At 43.8% G+C, this 11,534-nt stretch overlaps 1 protein-coding gene and 1 long non-coding RNA gene across 5 annotated transcripts; one reads left to right on the top strand and one right to left on the bottom strand.

Annotated features, from left to right (window-relative positions):
• Positions 1–5,546: 5,546 nt before the first annotated feature.
• On the top strand, positions 5,547–8,357 carry LOC133904441 (uncharacterized). The gene is made up of 3 exons (XR_009907487.1): positions 5,547–5,679; positions 5,789–5,876; positions 8,170–8,357. It is a non-coding gene; the product is annotated as an uncharacterized LOC133904441 (long non-coding RNA).
• Positions 8,358–9,845: 1,488 nt separating this feature from the next.
• LOC133905243 (uncharacterized) lies at positions 9,846–11,511 on the bottom strand. 4 transcript variants are annotated; one of them, XR_009907592.1, is made up of 4 exons: positions 11,336–11,501; positions 11,032–11,211; positions 10,225–10,911; positions 9,846–10,143 (listed from the first exon to the last, which is right to left on the bottom strand). XR_009907592.1 is itself a non-coding variant. In XM_062346977.1 (4 exons), exons 1-4 carry the CDS (start codon positions 11,256–11,258, stop codon positions 10,084–10,086), a joined length of 384 nt encoding a protein of 127 aa, XP_062202961.1. In that variant the 5' UTR covers positions 11,259–11,511; the 3' UTR covers positions 9,846–10,083. The 4 variants fall into 4 exon arrangements, 2 of the variants coding, with proteins under 2 accessions (XP_062202961.1, XP_062202960.1); XM_062346977.1 differs by having other exon boundaries at positions 10,225–10,266; positions 10,851–10,911; positions 11,038–11,511; XM_062346976.1 differs by having other exon boundaries at positions 10,225–10,266; positions 10,851–10,911; positions 11,032–11,508.
• Between the last annotated feature and the right edge of the window lie 23 nt (positions 11,512–11,534).

The following is an 11,534-nucleotide window of genomic DNA, read 5'->3' as shown; positions in this document are numbered from 1 at the left end:
CGACATTGTGGCATCACCGCTTAGGACATCCCAATAGCCAAGCTTTGTCGCACATAGCAAGTGACTTTTCTATTCCATGTAATAAAAAGTCGATCGATGAATCTTTATGGCATGCTTGTCAACTTGGCAAACACGTTCGTCTTCCCTTTGATGTCTCCATCTCTCGCAATACTCGTCCCTTCAAGATTCTCCACTATGACCTTTGGACATCCCCTCTACCTAGTGTTTCCGTTACAAGTATTGCCTCGTCATTCTCGACGACTACAATCACTACTTGTGGACATTTCCTCTTTATCTCAAGTTTGACGTTCTCACCACCCTGAAATACTTCTCCGCCTTCATGTCCACTCACTTTCACACCACTGTCCAATCCTTACAATGTGATAATGGTCACGAATTTGACAACACCGCTGCACATCTCTTTCTTCTCTCTCTTGGCACCTCGCTTTGCATGTCTTGCCCATACACCTCTTCGCAAAACAGCAAAGCCGAACAAGTTATTCGCTCTACCAATAATATCATCCACTCTCTTCTTTTTGAAGTGAGTATGCCATCTATTTATTGGGTAGAAGCTCTCCACACAGCCACCCATCTACTCAACCTTCATCCCACAAAATCACTTCGCTCCAAAATTCCTCACGAAGGCTCTTTTCGGCTCTTCCCCTTCATTCGACCATCTTTGAGTTTTCGGATGCCATTGTTACCCTAATCTTTCTGTCACTACCCTTCACAAACTTGCTCCTCGATCCACCCCTTATGTGTTCCTTAGTTACCCCTTCAATCATCGAGGTTACCGGTGTCTCAACCTCTCCACCAATCACATAATCATCTTTTGTCACGTTGTGTTCGATAAGAATTCCTTTCCCTTTGCAGAAAATTGCCACCTTCTCCCTCCGATTTTTCCTTTTTGGATGACCTCATTCATTTTTATCCCTCAAAATCGCTCCTCAGTGGCCCTTCCCGTTGCACCATGCACTACGCCCGTGCCACCTGCCACACCCATCGCTCTATCGCACACCCTTGCACATGCGCTTACACCCACTGAGCTGCTCCCACCCCCGCCTGCGCCTGCAGTGCACACCACGCCAACACCCACTGAGTCACTCCCATCCCCACCCACTCATGCAGTGCATGTCGTGGTCATGCCCGCTAAGCCGCTCACGCCTGTGTCTGTAGTACTGCCCGCACCTGCCACTTACGTGCCTCCTCCTCCTACTCCTGTTGCCAATGAACATTGCATGATGACCCGTGGCAAAGCAGGCATCCGCAAGCTGGTGGATTGGCCCAACCTTCACGTCGAATCGCTCTCTCCAATTCCTAAGAGCTATTGCGGGGCTCTTTAGGATGGCAATTGGCATTCCGCGATGATTGATGAATTTTTGACTTTGCAGCCAAATAACACATGGGAACTTGTCCCTCGTCCACACGATGCCAATGTCATGTCCAATAAATGGGTGTACCGGCACAAATTCAAGCCTGATGACTCCCTCAACCACTACAAGGCATGTTGGGTCGTTCGCGGGTTCTCCCAGCAACCCGATGTCGACTACGTTGAAATCTTTAGTCTGTTGTCAAACCGGCTATAGTTCAGACCGTGCTCTCCCTTGCTGATACATGTGACTAGCCCGTGCACCAGCTTGATGTCAACAATGCCTTCCTCCATGGCATTCTCTCCGAGACTGTATACTGTGAGCAACCATCTGGCTTCATTGACTTGTCTGCTTCTGACCACGTCTGTCGCCTCGTCAAGTCCCTCTATGGCTTGAAGTAGGCACCCTGTGCTTGGTTCAATATGCCTGCAGCATACCTTCTATGCATCGGCTTCATGACATCTCATGCCGACCTATCGCTCTTCATGTTCACCCGTGGCACTAACCACGTCTACCTTCTACTATACATCGATGATATCTTTCTCACTGCCTCGACTAAACACCTTCTTCGGTGGACCATACAACTCTCGAGAGCTAGTTCTCACTCAAGGACCTCAGCGCTCTACACTTCTTCCTCAGTGTCTCCGTATTACACACTACCACCAGTATGCATCTCCCGCAGTGTCAGTACATCATGGATGTACTTGCTCATGCCAGCATGAGTGATTGCAACCCGTGCAGGACCCCAGTTGACACGAAGTCCAAGCTTGGTGCTACTGGCACCAACATAGCCGATCCCACTGTGCACAGTAGCTTGGTCGGTGCTCTTCAATACCTCTCCTTCATCAGGTTAGACGTTTGTCTGCACATGCATGACCCTCGTGAACTGCACCTCAATGTGGTGAAGCGAATCCTTCGATGTCTCTAGGGTACCATCAATCACAATCTACCGCTTCATTGCACTGCAATGACTTCTCTCACTGCCTACACCGACACCGATTAGGTTGGGTGCCCTGATACGCGCAAGTCCACTTCTGTATATGGCGTCTTCCACGGCGACAATCTCATGTCCTGATCTTCCAAGTGGCAACATACATTCTCTCGTTTGAGTGCTGAAGTGGAGTACCGCGCGGTTGCCAATATCGTCGGCAAAGCGTGATGGCTACGTCAACTCCTCACCGAGCTTCATCGCCCTCTTCAGCACGCCACCGTTGTATACTGCGACAACATTAGCACCGTCTACCTCTCCAACAACCCTATTTAGCATTAACGCATCAAGCATGTCGAAATTGATCTCCACTTCGTGCGTGAATTGGTTGCCTTCGGTGATGTTCGTGTTTTCCATGTAGCAGTATCATCTCAGTATGCGGACATCTTCGCGTGTTTAGCTCTAGCCTGAACATTCACTGTACTCCCGCTCCAACCGCGGGGCTGTTAGACTATATGTGCGCCGGGTAAACAGTGCCATGCATGGCATGTAACTGCACCCGTGCAGCATTCGTGATTAGCGCCAGAGGGAAGGCCAGGTGCAGCATTAATTCGTGATTAGCGCCAGATGGAAGGTTAGGTGAATTTGCTTGATTTGTTTGCGATCTGACAGGCGGCATTTTTTTATGTAATAACTTGGTTTCCTATCTGAGTCATCCTGTACTCCATATATGCTAATAGCCTCTAATGAAATCAGTAAGTGCGACAATTCTGATCGCCTTCATAGGCGACCACAGCCAAGAGGCGCGCCGCCGCCACCGTCGCCACCAGGGCAATGCGGGCCTTCCTCGAGCGGCGCAGGTTCCTTGGTCGCCCCTCTCTTCGCTCCTCAATTCGTTTCCCCTTCCGCCAATTCGTGTTTGCAATTACCTTCTGACTGTCCAGATTTTAATTACTTGATTGTGTCATGCATTAAAGGACATCTTGTTCCCTCTTGCTTCTTTTTCTCAAGAGGATGCTGAGTAAGAGTTCTTCTCTGGCGAAAGGAAGTTGCTGTATTTTACTTTTGCTAAACTTTGCTGGATCTTTGAAAACCTGGGCTCTGACTGATTTTCTGGTTCGTCTAAATGAATGAGAACGGGCTCTGTCCCAGAGGACCTAGAACTCGAACAAGGAATAGTAGTAGTTTGCTGGTAGAGAGTTTCCCAATTTAGAGGATATGAGATTTGCCCAATTAAGTAATAGGCTCTGCATAGAGAAATTATTTTTCATTTATTTGAATGTGCAGCAGAGCTGTCGCCAGGAAGATAAAGTTGACAGAAGATGAAGTGGGTAGTCGGAAGGATGACCTTTCTCCAGAGTACAATCCAAGGATCTGAAGGAGAGAACAACCATCCGTGGTTGGCACCAGATTCACCATCCACTGAACAAAAGAAGATCGAGAACACACGAAAAACATACATGGCCAGGGCAACCCATGCACTGAAGTATTACCACACCAACTGATACAAACTGAGTTGATATTGCACCCTTTTCGTAGTTGTTAGCTTACAGGTGCTTCCATGATGGAAAGTCAGTGTGCTTTCAATTCTATTTTCTATTTACTTTTGGTTCCCTAGTACATTGCTTCGGGGAAAAGTAAAGCCGATTGATGGCTCTTTGATTTTATGTTTTGTCTGTCCACACTCCATACTGCTGAACACCTGCTTCAAGATTAACTCTATGGAAGAAACTCTGTGATAGGCATGCTAGATGACAGGTTGATATATTTGGCTAATTATCTCTCATGTATGCCTTATGCGAGCTATTTTGTAATGTAGGAGTTTATCCTGTGCAAATATGATTTTGACTGGTTATGCCTCTTTCTGTGTCCATGGCCAATATGCAGGTAATTCAAAATCTTTGTATATGTGTGCTTTATGCTCTTGGTATACTACCAGACATGCTTTCATGATTTGCTTACCTTTGTCTGCAGTTAATCTCGCAAGTATTGCCGTGGCCGCACTCCTCTTTGGTGAAGGAGATCACTGGTAGAGTGGTGGTTGCTTGCGAGGGTGTTATCCCTACCGCAAACGATATCGTGCCCTTTGCTTCATCTCTTTTCAGGTTTTTTTTCTTTGCCTTTTACCCCTTATTGCATCTGTCTTTCATGGCTATGTAATATTTGAGCTCTGTTTTATATCTTCTATGTTAATTGCTCTTAAATAGCAATTGTGGAGGCATGTCCATTTCTTTGTCCAACGGAAGAAGCATCATTGATCCATTGGATGAAACTCAGATGAACTCAGATGCAAGACAGAGGAGGCGCAGCGCGGGATCGATAATGCAGTTTAGCAACAGATCAGGAGTTGGATGCTTGGAGCAACACAGTGCACTCTTATGCTATCCTTCCAGATTAATAATGTCCTGGTTTGTGCTAATCAAACAGTTGGCAACTTATACAAATTTTGAAATTTATGACATGCTTACTGAAAAATGGATGATGTATTGATGTCGAATTATGCTGTGCTTCCTGTGGCACTCTGTTTTTACCTGGCCCCTGAGAAATGAAACTCAGCCTCCTGCCTTAGTTCATTTTGTTGGTGTTCGGTCAAAAAGTTGCAGGTTGAGAATTAGTTAATTTAGCTGTCAAAAAATTGCAGATTGAGAATTAGTTGACTGTTTTGTATTCCTTCCTTGAATTATCTCTTTATTTCTCTTCCATTTTTAAAATCGTTGCATCGGATTTCTTAAAAAAATACAAAAATTCTATATTGTTTGTAAGGCATCACGAGCTTTTCAGTCATATGTGCAGTTTCACTTCAAGAGGAGAGCAAAAAATATACTGGAGTTTAACTGTTTTCGTTATGGAAATAATTGATCCAACAACAAATCTCAGAGGAATGGCCCATTGGAATATATGGTTGACAGGAACGAGGAATCATGATGGCATGCCCTTAACAAAGCAGGAAGAGATTGAGGTAGCATGCTTGCAATGATAAGCTTGCAGAATGATCATGGAAGGAGAAAAAGATGTGGAAGCCTCAAGATTATAGCTTAGAATGTCACGTCCCAAATTCTATAATCACATAATTAAGTATAATTATGTTTCTTAAGTATTATATTTAATTTTATATAATTTTTTATTTTATAACTCTAGCGTAATTCGAGAGAGAAAATGATTAAATTTGCAGTCAAAATAGACTTTTTCTCTAAACGTGGGCCCTACATGTAGGCCAACCACTCCAACCACTCTCCCTCTCTTGGGCAGCCCCACCTGCCCCTCTCTCTCTCCACTCCCGTGCTCCCCACCGGCCAAAGAAGCAAGGGAGCTCCCCCTCACTCTCTCTCTCTCACTCCCTCTCTTTTCTTACAAAATCTGAGCTGAAAAGAAGGATTCGAGGTGAGTATGTGGCACCATTACAATCACAAGCTCACAAGCATTCCATTCCTCCAATTTGTTTGCTCATTTCCAAAGGATTTGAGCCGATTTGGATGTCTTTTGGTGTTAGGGTTGAAAAGTGAAGAACGTCGGAATTCTTCGATTTCCTACCATTTTTTTCATCACCCGGCGGCCACTAACCTTCACAAGCATCTTGAGTAAGTCTCTTAGGCTCTCCATAACAAGAATTCATGATTTGGTTGATCGATTTCAAGTTTTAGCAAAGTTCATGAGTTCTTGATGTTTTGGACCAAAAATGGGGATTTTGATGAAATTGAATTAGGAATCGAGTTGCTAAGTTGATGAGTGAGTTTTAGACTCTCTAAACTCTCCCAAACATATCCCCATTTGGAGTGAAAAAGATTGCAAATCGATTTGGCAAAGTTTCCCCTCAAATAGGAGGAGTTCTAGAAAGTCTGGAACCTCCGAAAAATTATCCGAAGGTTCCGTAGTTACTATTCATCAGGCGTGTTGAGGTTTGTAAAATTCATAATTAATTCATCCAAACTTCAAACGACATGAGACCAGTTGCGTTAGCTTCGTATGAGTGTGAGCTACGTGTTAAAAATGTTGGAACTCCAGAAAATATTTTTGAGAATTCTGTGAGTTAACTAAATGTGTTTCGGCTTGTTTAGGTCACAGTTAGTTGTTGCCATATTCTAAAATTATGAAACCACTTTTGTTAGTCTTGTATTAACATGCTCTACACATTAAAAATACTATGAGCTATGAGATGAGTGTTTGAATTCTGTTGGTTAATGAAATACGCGCTAAGGTTTAATAAGTCATTGAAATGGTTTCAATTTTTAACATTTCGTAAATAATTGAATCTAAACCCCTTATATAGTGTATGCCCATGTTTAGGTAAAGTGTGTCTAGTGTTCAAGTTGAATCGATCAACGAATCGGCGAAAACACATTTCCTATCAATGTCCCGAGTGTCAGGACAAAGTCCGGAGGGTCCGCACATGTCCGGAGTATCCGGAGAATTCTCCAGATAGTCCGGAGTTTGCCTGAGTTGCGTAAATGTCTGGATGTTCCGCATAATTTTGCGGATAGTCCGCATATGTCCGAAGGTTCCGCACTTTCAGCGACTTTTCAAATTGGTTTGAGTCTCAATTTTGTTCTAGCTCGCATATTTGCACTTTTAACATGTTTTGCGCATCCTATGGCATACATTGTTGCATTTCATCCATACTCATGGCATTGCACGCGTTATTCTTTTTAGAGAACATCGAGCTAGTTTTCCAAGAGAGCGAAGGAGATTTTGGGTAGCCACCTGAACAGTAAGGCAGGCAACTAACATATTTCACCCATGTCAAATTTGAAAGTCTCAATTGATGAATATGCTTATATATGTATGCATGTGTCAGATACCCTTGGGTAGAACCTATGCCGATTGCATCTTTCTACCTTGGTCAATTGCTCAAGTAATTTCCTTGTAGCCTAGAGATGGTGTTATGTCTAGGTACGAGTACGATATACATGCTTAGCAATGCTTAGGTATTTCGGTAGAAGTCGAACGATGGCATTTTCCGTTGTTCACGAGATTAGGATCTACTACTGTTTACAATTACATGTTGTTGGTGATGGTATGGTTGGTGAGTGGTGAGTATGAGATGAGATGTGGGCGGTGTTAGGGGTGTCGTCTGCCTCGGTGGAAAGTCCAGGGGGCAGGTCGGGAGAGGAAACCCGAGCATCATAGACCGCTTGCATCGTTTAAGGCCGTCCGTCGGTACCGTTGGCTTTAGCAGTTACCTTACTCACCACATGCCGATCTAATGGTAAGGCGAACTGAATACCTTCGCAGTTGTGGCTTTGTGGGCGTGAACATCAACGGTGTGAGCGGGCGGGCTTGTAAGCGGTACTAGTTTGCTCTGGGAGTAGTTCTAGTATCGCTGCGCCGAGCGATGCATGTCCCACACGGTTGGGACTGGTTGGGAAAAGTTGTCACGAGTACCCCCTTGTGTGCACTTTAGCGGGTGGCACAAGCCGTATGATCCTCGTGTCGTCGTGTAGGTCCAGGAGTATCCCCTGTAGGGTGTATAAACAGTTCGAACTGCCGCGCTCTCGGTCATGAGCACGCTATTGTTTCATCCGTATCAGTCGTAGAGGTTCGTTGTGGATTTGTGGTTTGGGTTTGTGGTGGTGGTATGGACATGGTGGTTATGTGGGAGTGGTCAGAGTTGGTACTTGTTATACTTTTGATACACATGTTGATTACAATTACTTATGTTCAGGTGGTGATGCAGGGTAGTGTCATATATGTTGGTCAAGTTAGTTGCACACACATATGTCTAGGTTGCTTACCGCTTTAATTCACTTAACCATGTTTAATCCTTGCTACCAGCTAATGTACGATCCGTGGAGTCGAGCTATGTATATGTGCTCTATATTGTGTAAGACTTGCAAGTACCTTCGTACTCAAGGTGCTGCCCTTAAGTTAATGCAGGTTCGCAGGTCGGCGAGGAAGAGGCGATGTTTGGCTACTTTGTGCCTGCCGATCAGAGCGGCGGGCAGGAGTAGTACACTCTACTCCGAACTCAGTGTTTTGGTATGGAGCCTAAGGGCATGTGGTTCCATATCCTTTTATTGTATAGCTTTTAGTCTTCTACTACTTAGTTTTTTTGCTGGTTAGGAGTTGAGCAGGTTTTAATCTCCTCCTAGCTCTCTTTTGCTGTAAATTATGATAACTTATTGCATGCTTAATATTTGTAATATAAATATTTATTACTTACTCTTTATTAAGCTATATTGTGATGCACTATGTTGGAGGTATGTGTTTCGATCCTTAGGCACAAAACACGTGCCGGCACTACCGGAATGGTATTCGGGTTAATCGTCGAGGTTGGATTATGAATAATGATTCACCTGATGATTAATTTGAATACTGTTTGGACGGGTCCTCACATAGAACAACTCCAACAGTACATCTATATTTCACTCTTCATATTCCTATATAAATAATCATCTATAAAGATTCTCTCTATATTACTCCATCACTCCAACAACATATCCATATTTCACCCTCCATATTCTCTCTCCCACTTTTTAATAGCATTCTATAACTAACAATATATTCAGAACGACTATATTTTTGTAACGGTTATATTTCTAACGGATATTTTTCCAACAGATATTTTTTTAACGGCTATTTTTCCAACACCTTTTTTTTTCAAGTCAATATATACAAGTCCATTTGCCATTCCTGAGCTGTGTCTTCTCTCCCAGCTCTCTCTATGTCCTCTCTTACATATCTTTGTCTCATCTCTAACATCATAATGAGGTATCGCAACATCGTCAAGCAAATTCTCATGAATTTATCGTTGACCTCATCCGACGACAATGACCTCATCCGACGACGATGAACTCATTGCTGCTATAGCATTCCAAGTGCACAATGAAGATCAACGCTTGAATGCTCAACGCTACGGCGGTTCCGTACTAGGACATTGAATAATTCATCACAATAGAGAAGTCGGACATACAAGACTACTTTTTAGAGGCTCCCGCCTACGGCCTAGATATCTATCGACGCTTGTTTGTAATTAGTGAATATATTTTTGTTCACCTTTATTTTTTATCTTCGTCTCATTTTATTATTATTTCTACGCAGATTTAGAATGACTCGTTCTCTATTTTTCTATAGTGCAATCTGTAGTAGAGCAATGATAGCTATATCGTGCAAAAAAAAAAAAAATAGTACTAGGTTTCTTAGGTTATCTCCTTTATAGAAAATGTATGATAATATATACAGTTCTTTCTGAATTAATATATCATGTTCTTTTAACACAACTTATAATTCGCACAATAAATAGCCACTTATCTGCTTCGTTTGTGCTTTGAACCATTATGAACAATTTAAAACTTAATATGAAATTGATGTGCTATTAAGTAACTCACAAAAACACTATGCTTTAACCACTGCATAACAGCATTATAAAGGAAATTTGAAGTTGGTACAATCAGCTCCAAAAGTTGTTAAAAATTTATAGTGGGTACAATCAGCTCCAAAATCCACTAATTCAAAAGCACCTGAATACAAGGATTATAGGTCAATATAAGGGAAATGCCCAAGCCATCGAATGCTTCCATCCAAGTACCCTCTACAATCAAAGAGCCTCAAAATCAGTCTTAACTCTGCAATTATCATTAACATCAAATGATCACAGCACAGTGGCTGCCATCACAGGAGCCCTCAGATGTGTTTTTGACTTGTAACAAAGTAATCTCAAGAGAGACAACATTCCCATGAATACTTGATCGTCAATAAATGTAATGGACCGAGATCAACATCAGGAGCAACCCTCAAAGGGGACCTCTGAATAAGCTTGACTTGCAATAGAATGAGCAGTAGCACCCAATCTCAGAGCAACAGGGGAATAGCAGCACCCAGCCAGCCACACAGGGAGAGGAGTAGCTCAATCTGCAAATGTCAACCCCGCCATAACCACATGAACAACAATGGAAATTGATTAGGAAAGAATTGGAACGCTCAAATCAATACCTTCATCCTCTTGACAACATCGATTGTGTTCGCTTGCATGGCCTCCATGAGCAATAAAAAATATGAACAACACAACAATTTGACGAGTCAAAGATCGATTGATAATCAGAGGACTTATTTCTCAAAATAGAAATTCACGTAGAAAGAAGAGGGGGAACATGATGTTACTTCAGTAGAGGGTGATGGAGATAGCCCCAACGGATTTACAACTTCAATGGCATCAGCAAGGTACAAATAGGGAGAAATTAAAAACTTTTTCCAAAAGTAAACAAGAAATCAGGAAAATGCTCCCAAACTGGAAGAAACTGTCCTCGAGTTTGATATAGCTTCACACCACTCACACCAAAATGCCTCCTCCCGCTCAGATCTAGAGGCCGCAGCTCTCAAGCGAATCCGAAAACGAACACACCAACCTTCTCAATCGAATATTCATCCGTTTCTTGGTGCCAGAAACAGCAAAACTTAGTTGGAAAAAGAAAAGGGGAAACGTTTAGGAGTGAAGTAGCAGCTACTGAAGAGCGACAAAAAAACCGAAAGCAACTGGAGAGAGAAGAAAATCAAGAACACAAGGAAAAAAAGAAATTTGGGAAACTGAGATCATGGAAAAGAAGGGAAAAGGACTCTACCTTAAACGCTTTCAGAGATTTCGGCTGCCGATCAGAACTCCGAGCATTTCTTGAATTACCCCTGAAGAACGAAGAAAAACCCAAGAGTTAAGTCTTCAGCAAACAGTGGGACTGCAGGTACGAAAAAAAATATCCGCGCTAGAGATTTCAGGAAAGAAATGGGCAAGAGTGAAGGTACTACCAGTACCGCACAGCACGGGGCGTACGATGAAACGCAAGCACACAGCACCAAGCTCGAACGAGTGCAGGTGAGTTGGCAGCAGCGGGAGAGGGATTAGCGCGAGCGCAGGGGCCTGAGCGCCAGGCAGGAGAGCGGCAGAGCAGCGGCTCCGGGTTGACGGGTCGCCTCCCAGGCGTCGATCTGGAAGGCGAGAAGCGAGGCCGTATCGATTTTGCAACAAAACCCATCGGAAAACGGCGGATCTGGGAGGGACGCGCAGGCGGGTGGAGAACAAAACGGCGGCGAGGGGGAAGATGGAACCTACCTCCCGATGGTGGCGTTGGAGGATAGCGTGGGTGGAGAGACACGCCAGACTTGGCGTGCGCGAGCACCGGGATAGCGCGGCTGGCAAAACGGTGTGGACGATGGCGAGGCTGCTGGAGCTCATTTTTTGTGTTGCACACGTTATTTTGACGATGGAAGGCGTGATAACGTCTCTGTTGGAGATGCTCTGTGCTAACAGA

Source organism: Phragmites australis, chromosome 22 (assembly GCF_958298935.1).
Source record: "Phragmites australis chromosome 22, lpPhrAust1.1, whole genome shotgun sequence".
Classification (NCBI taxonomy): Eukaryota; Viridiplantae; Streptophyta; class Magnoliopsida; order Poales; family Poaceae; genus Phragmites; species Phragmites australis.
Note: the sequence above shows the minus strand (reverse complement) of the source record. Positions and strands in the feature narration are given on the sequence as shown.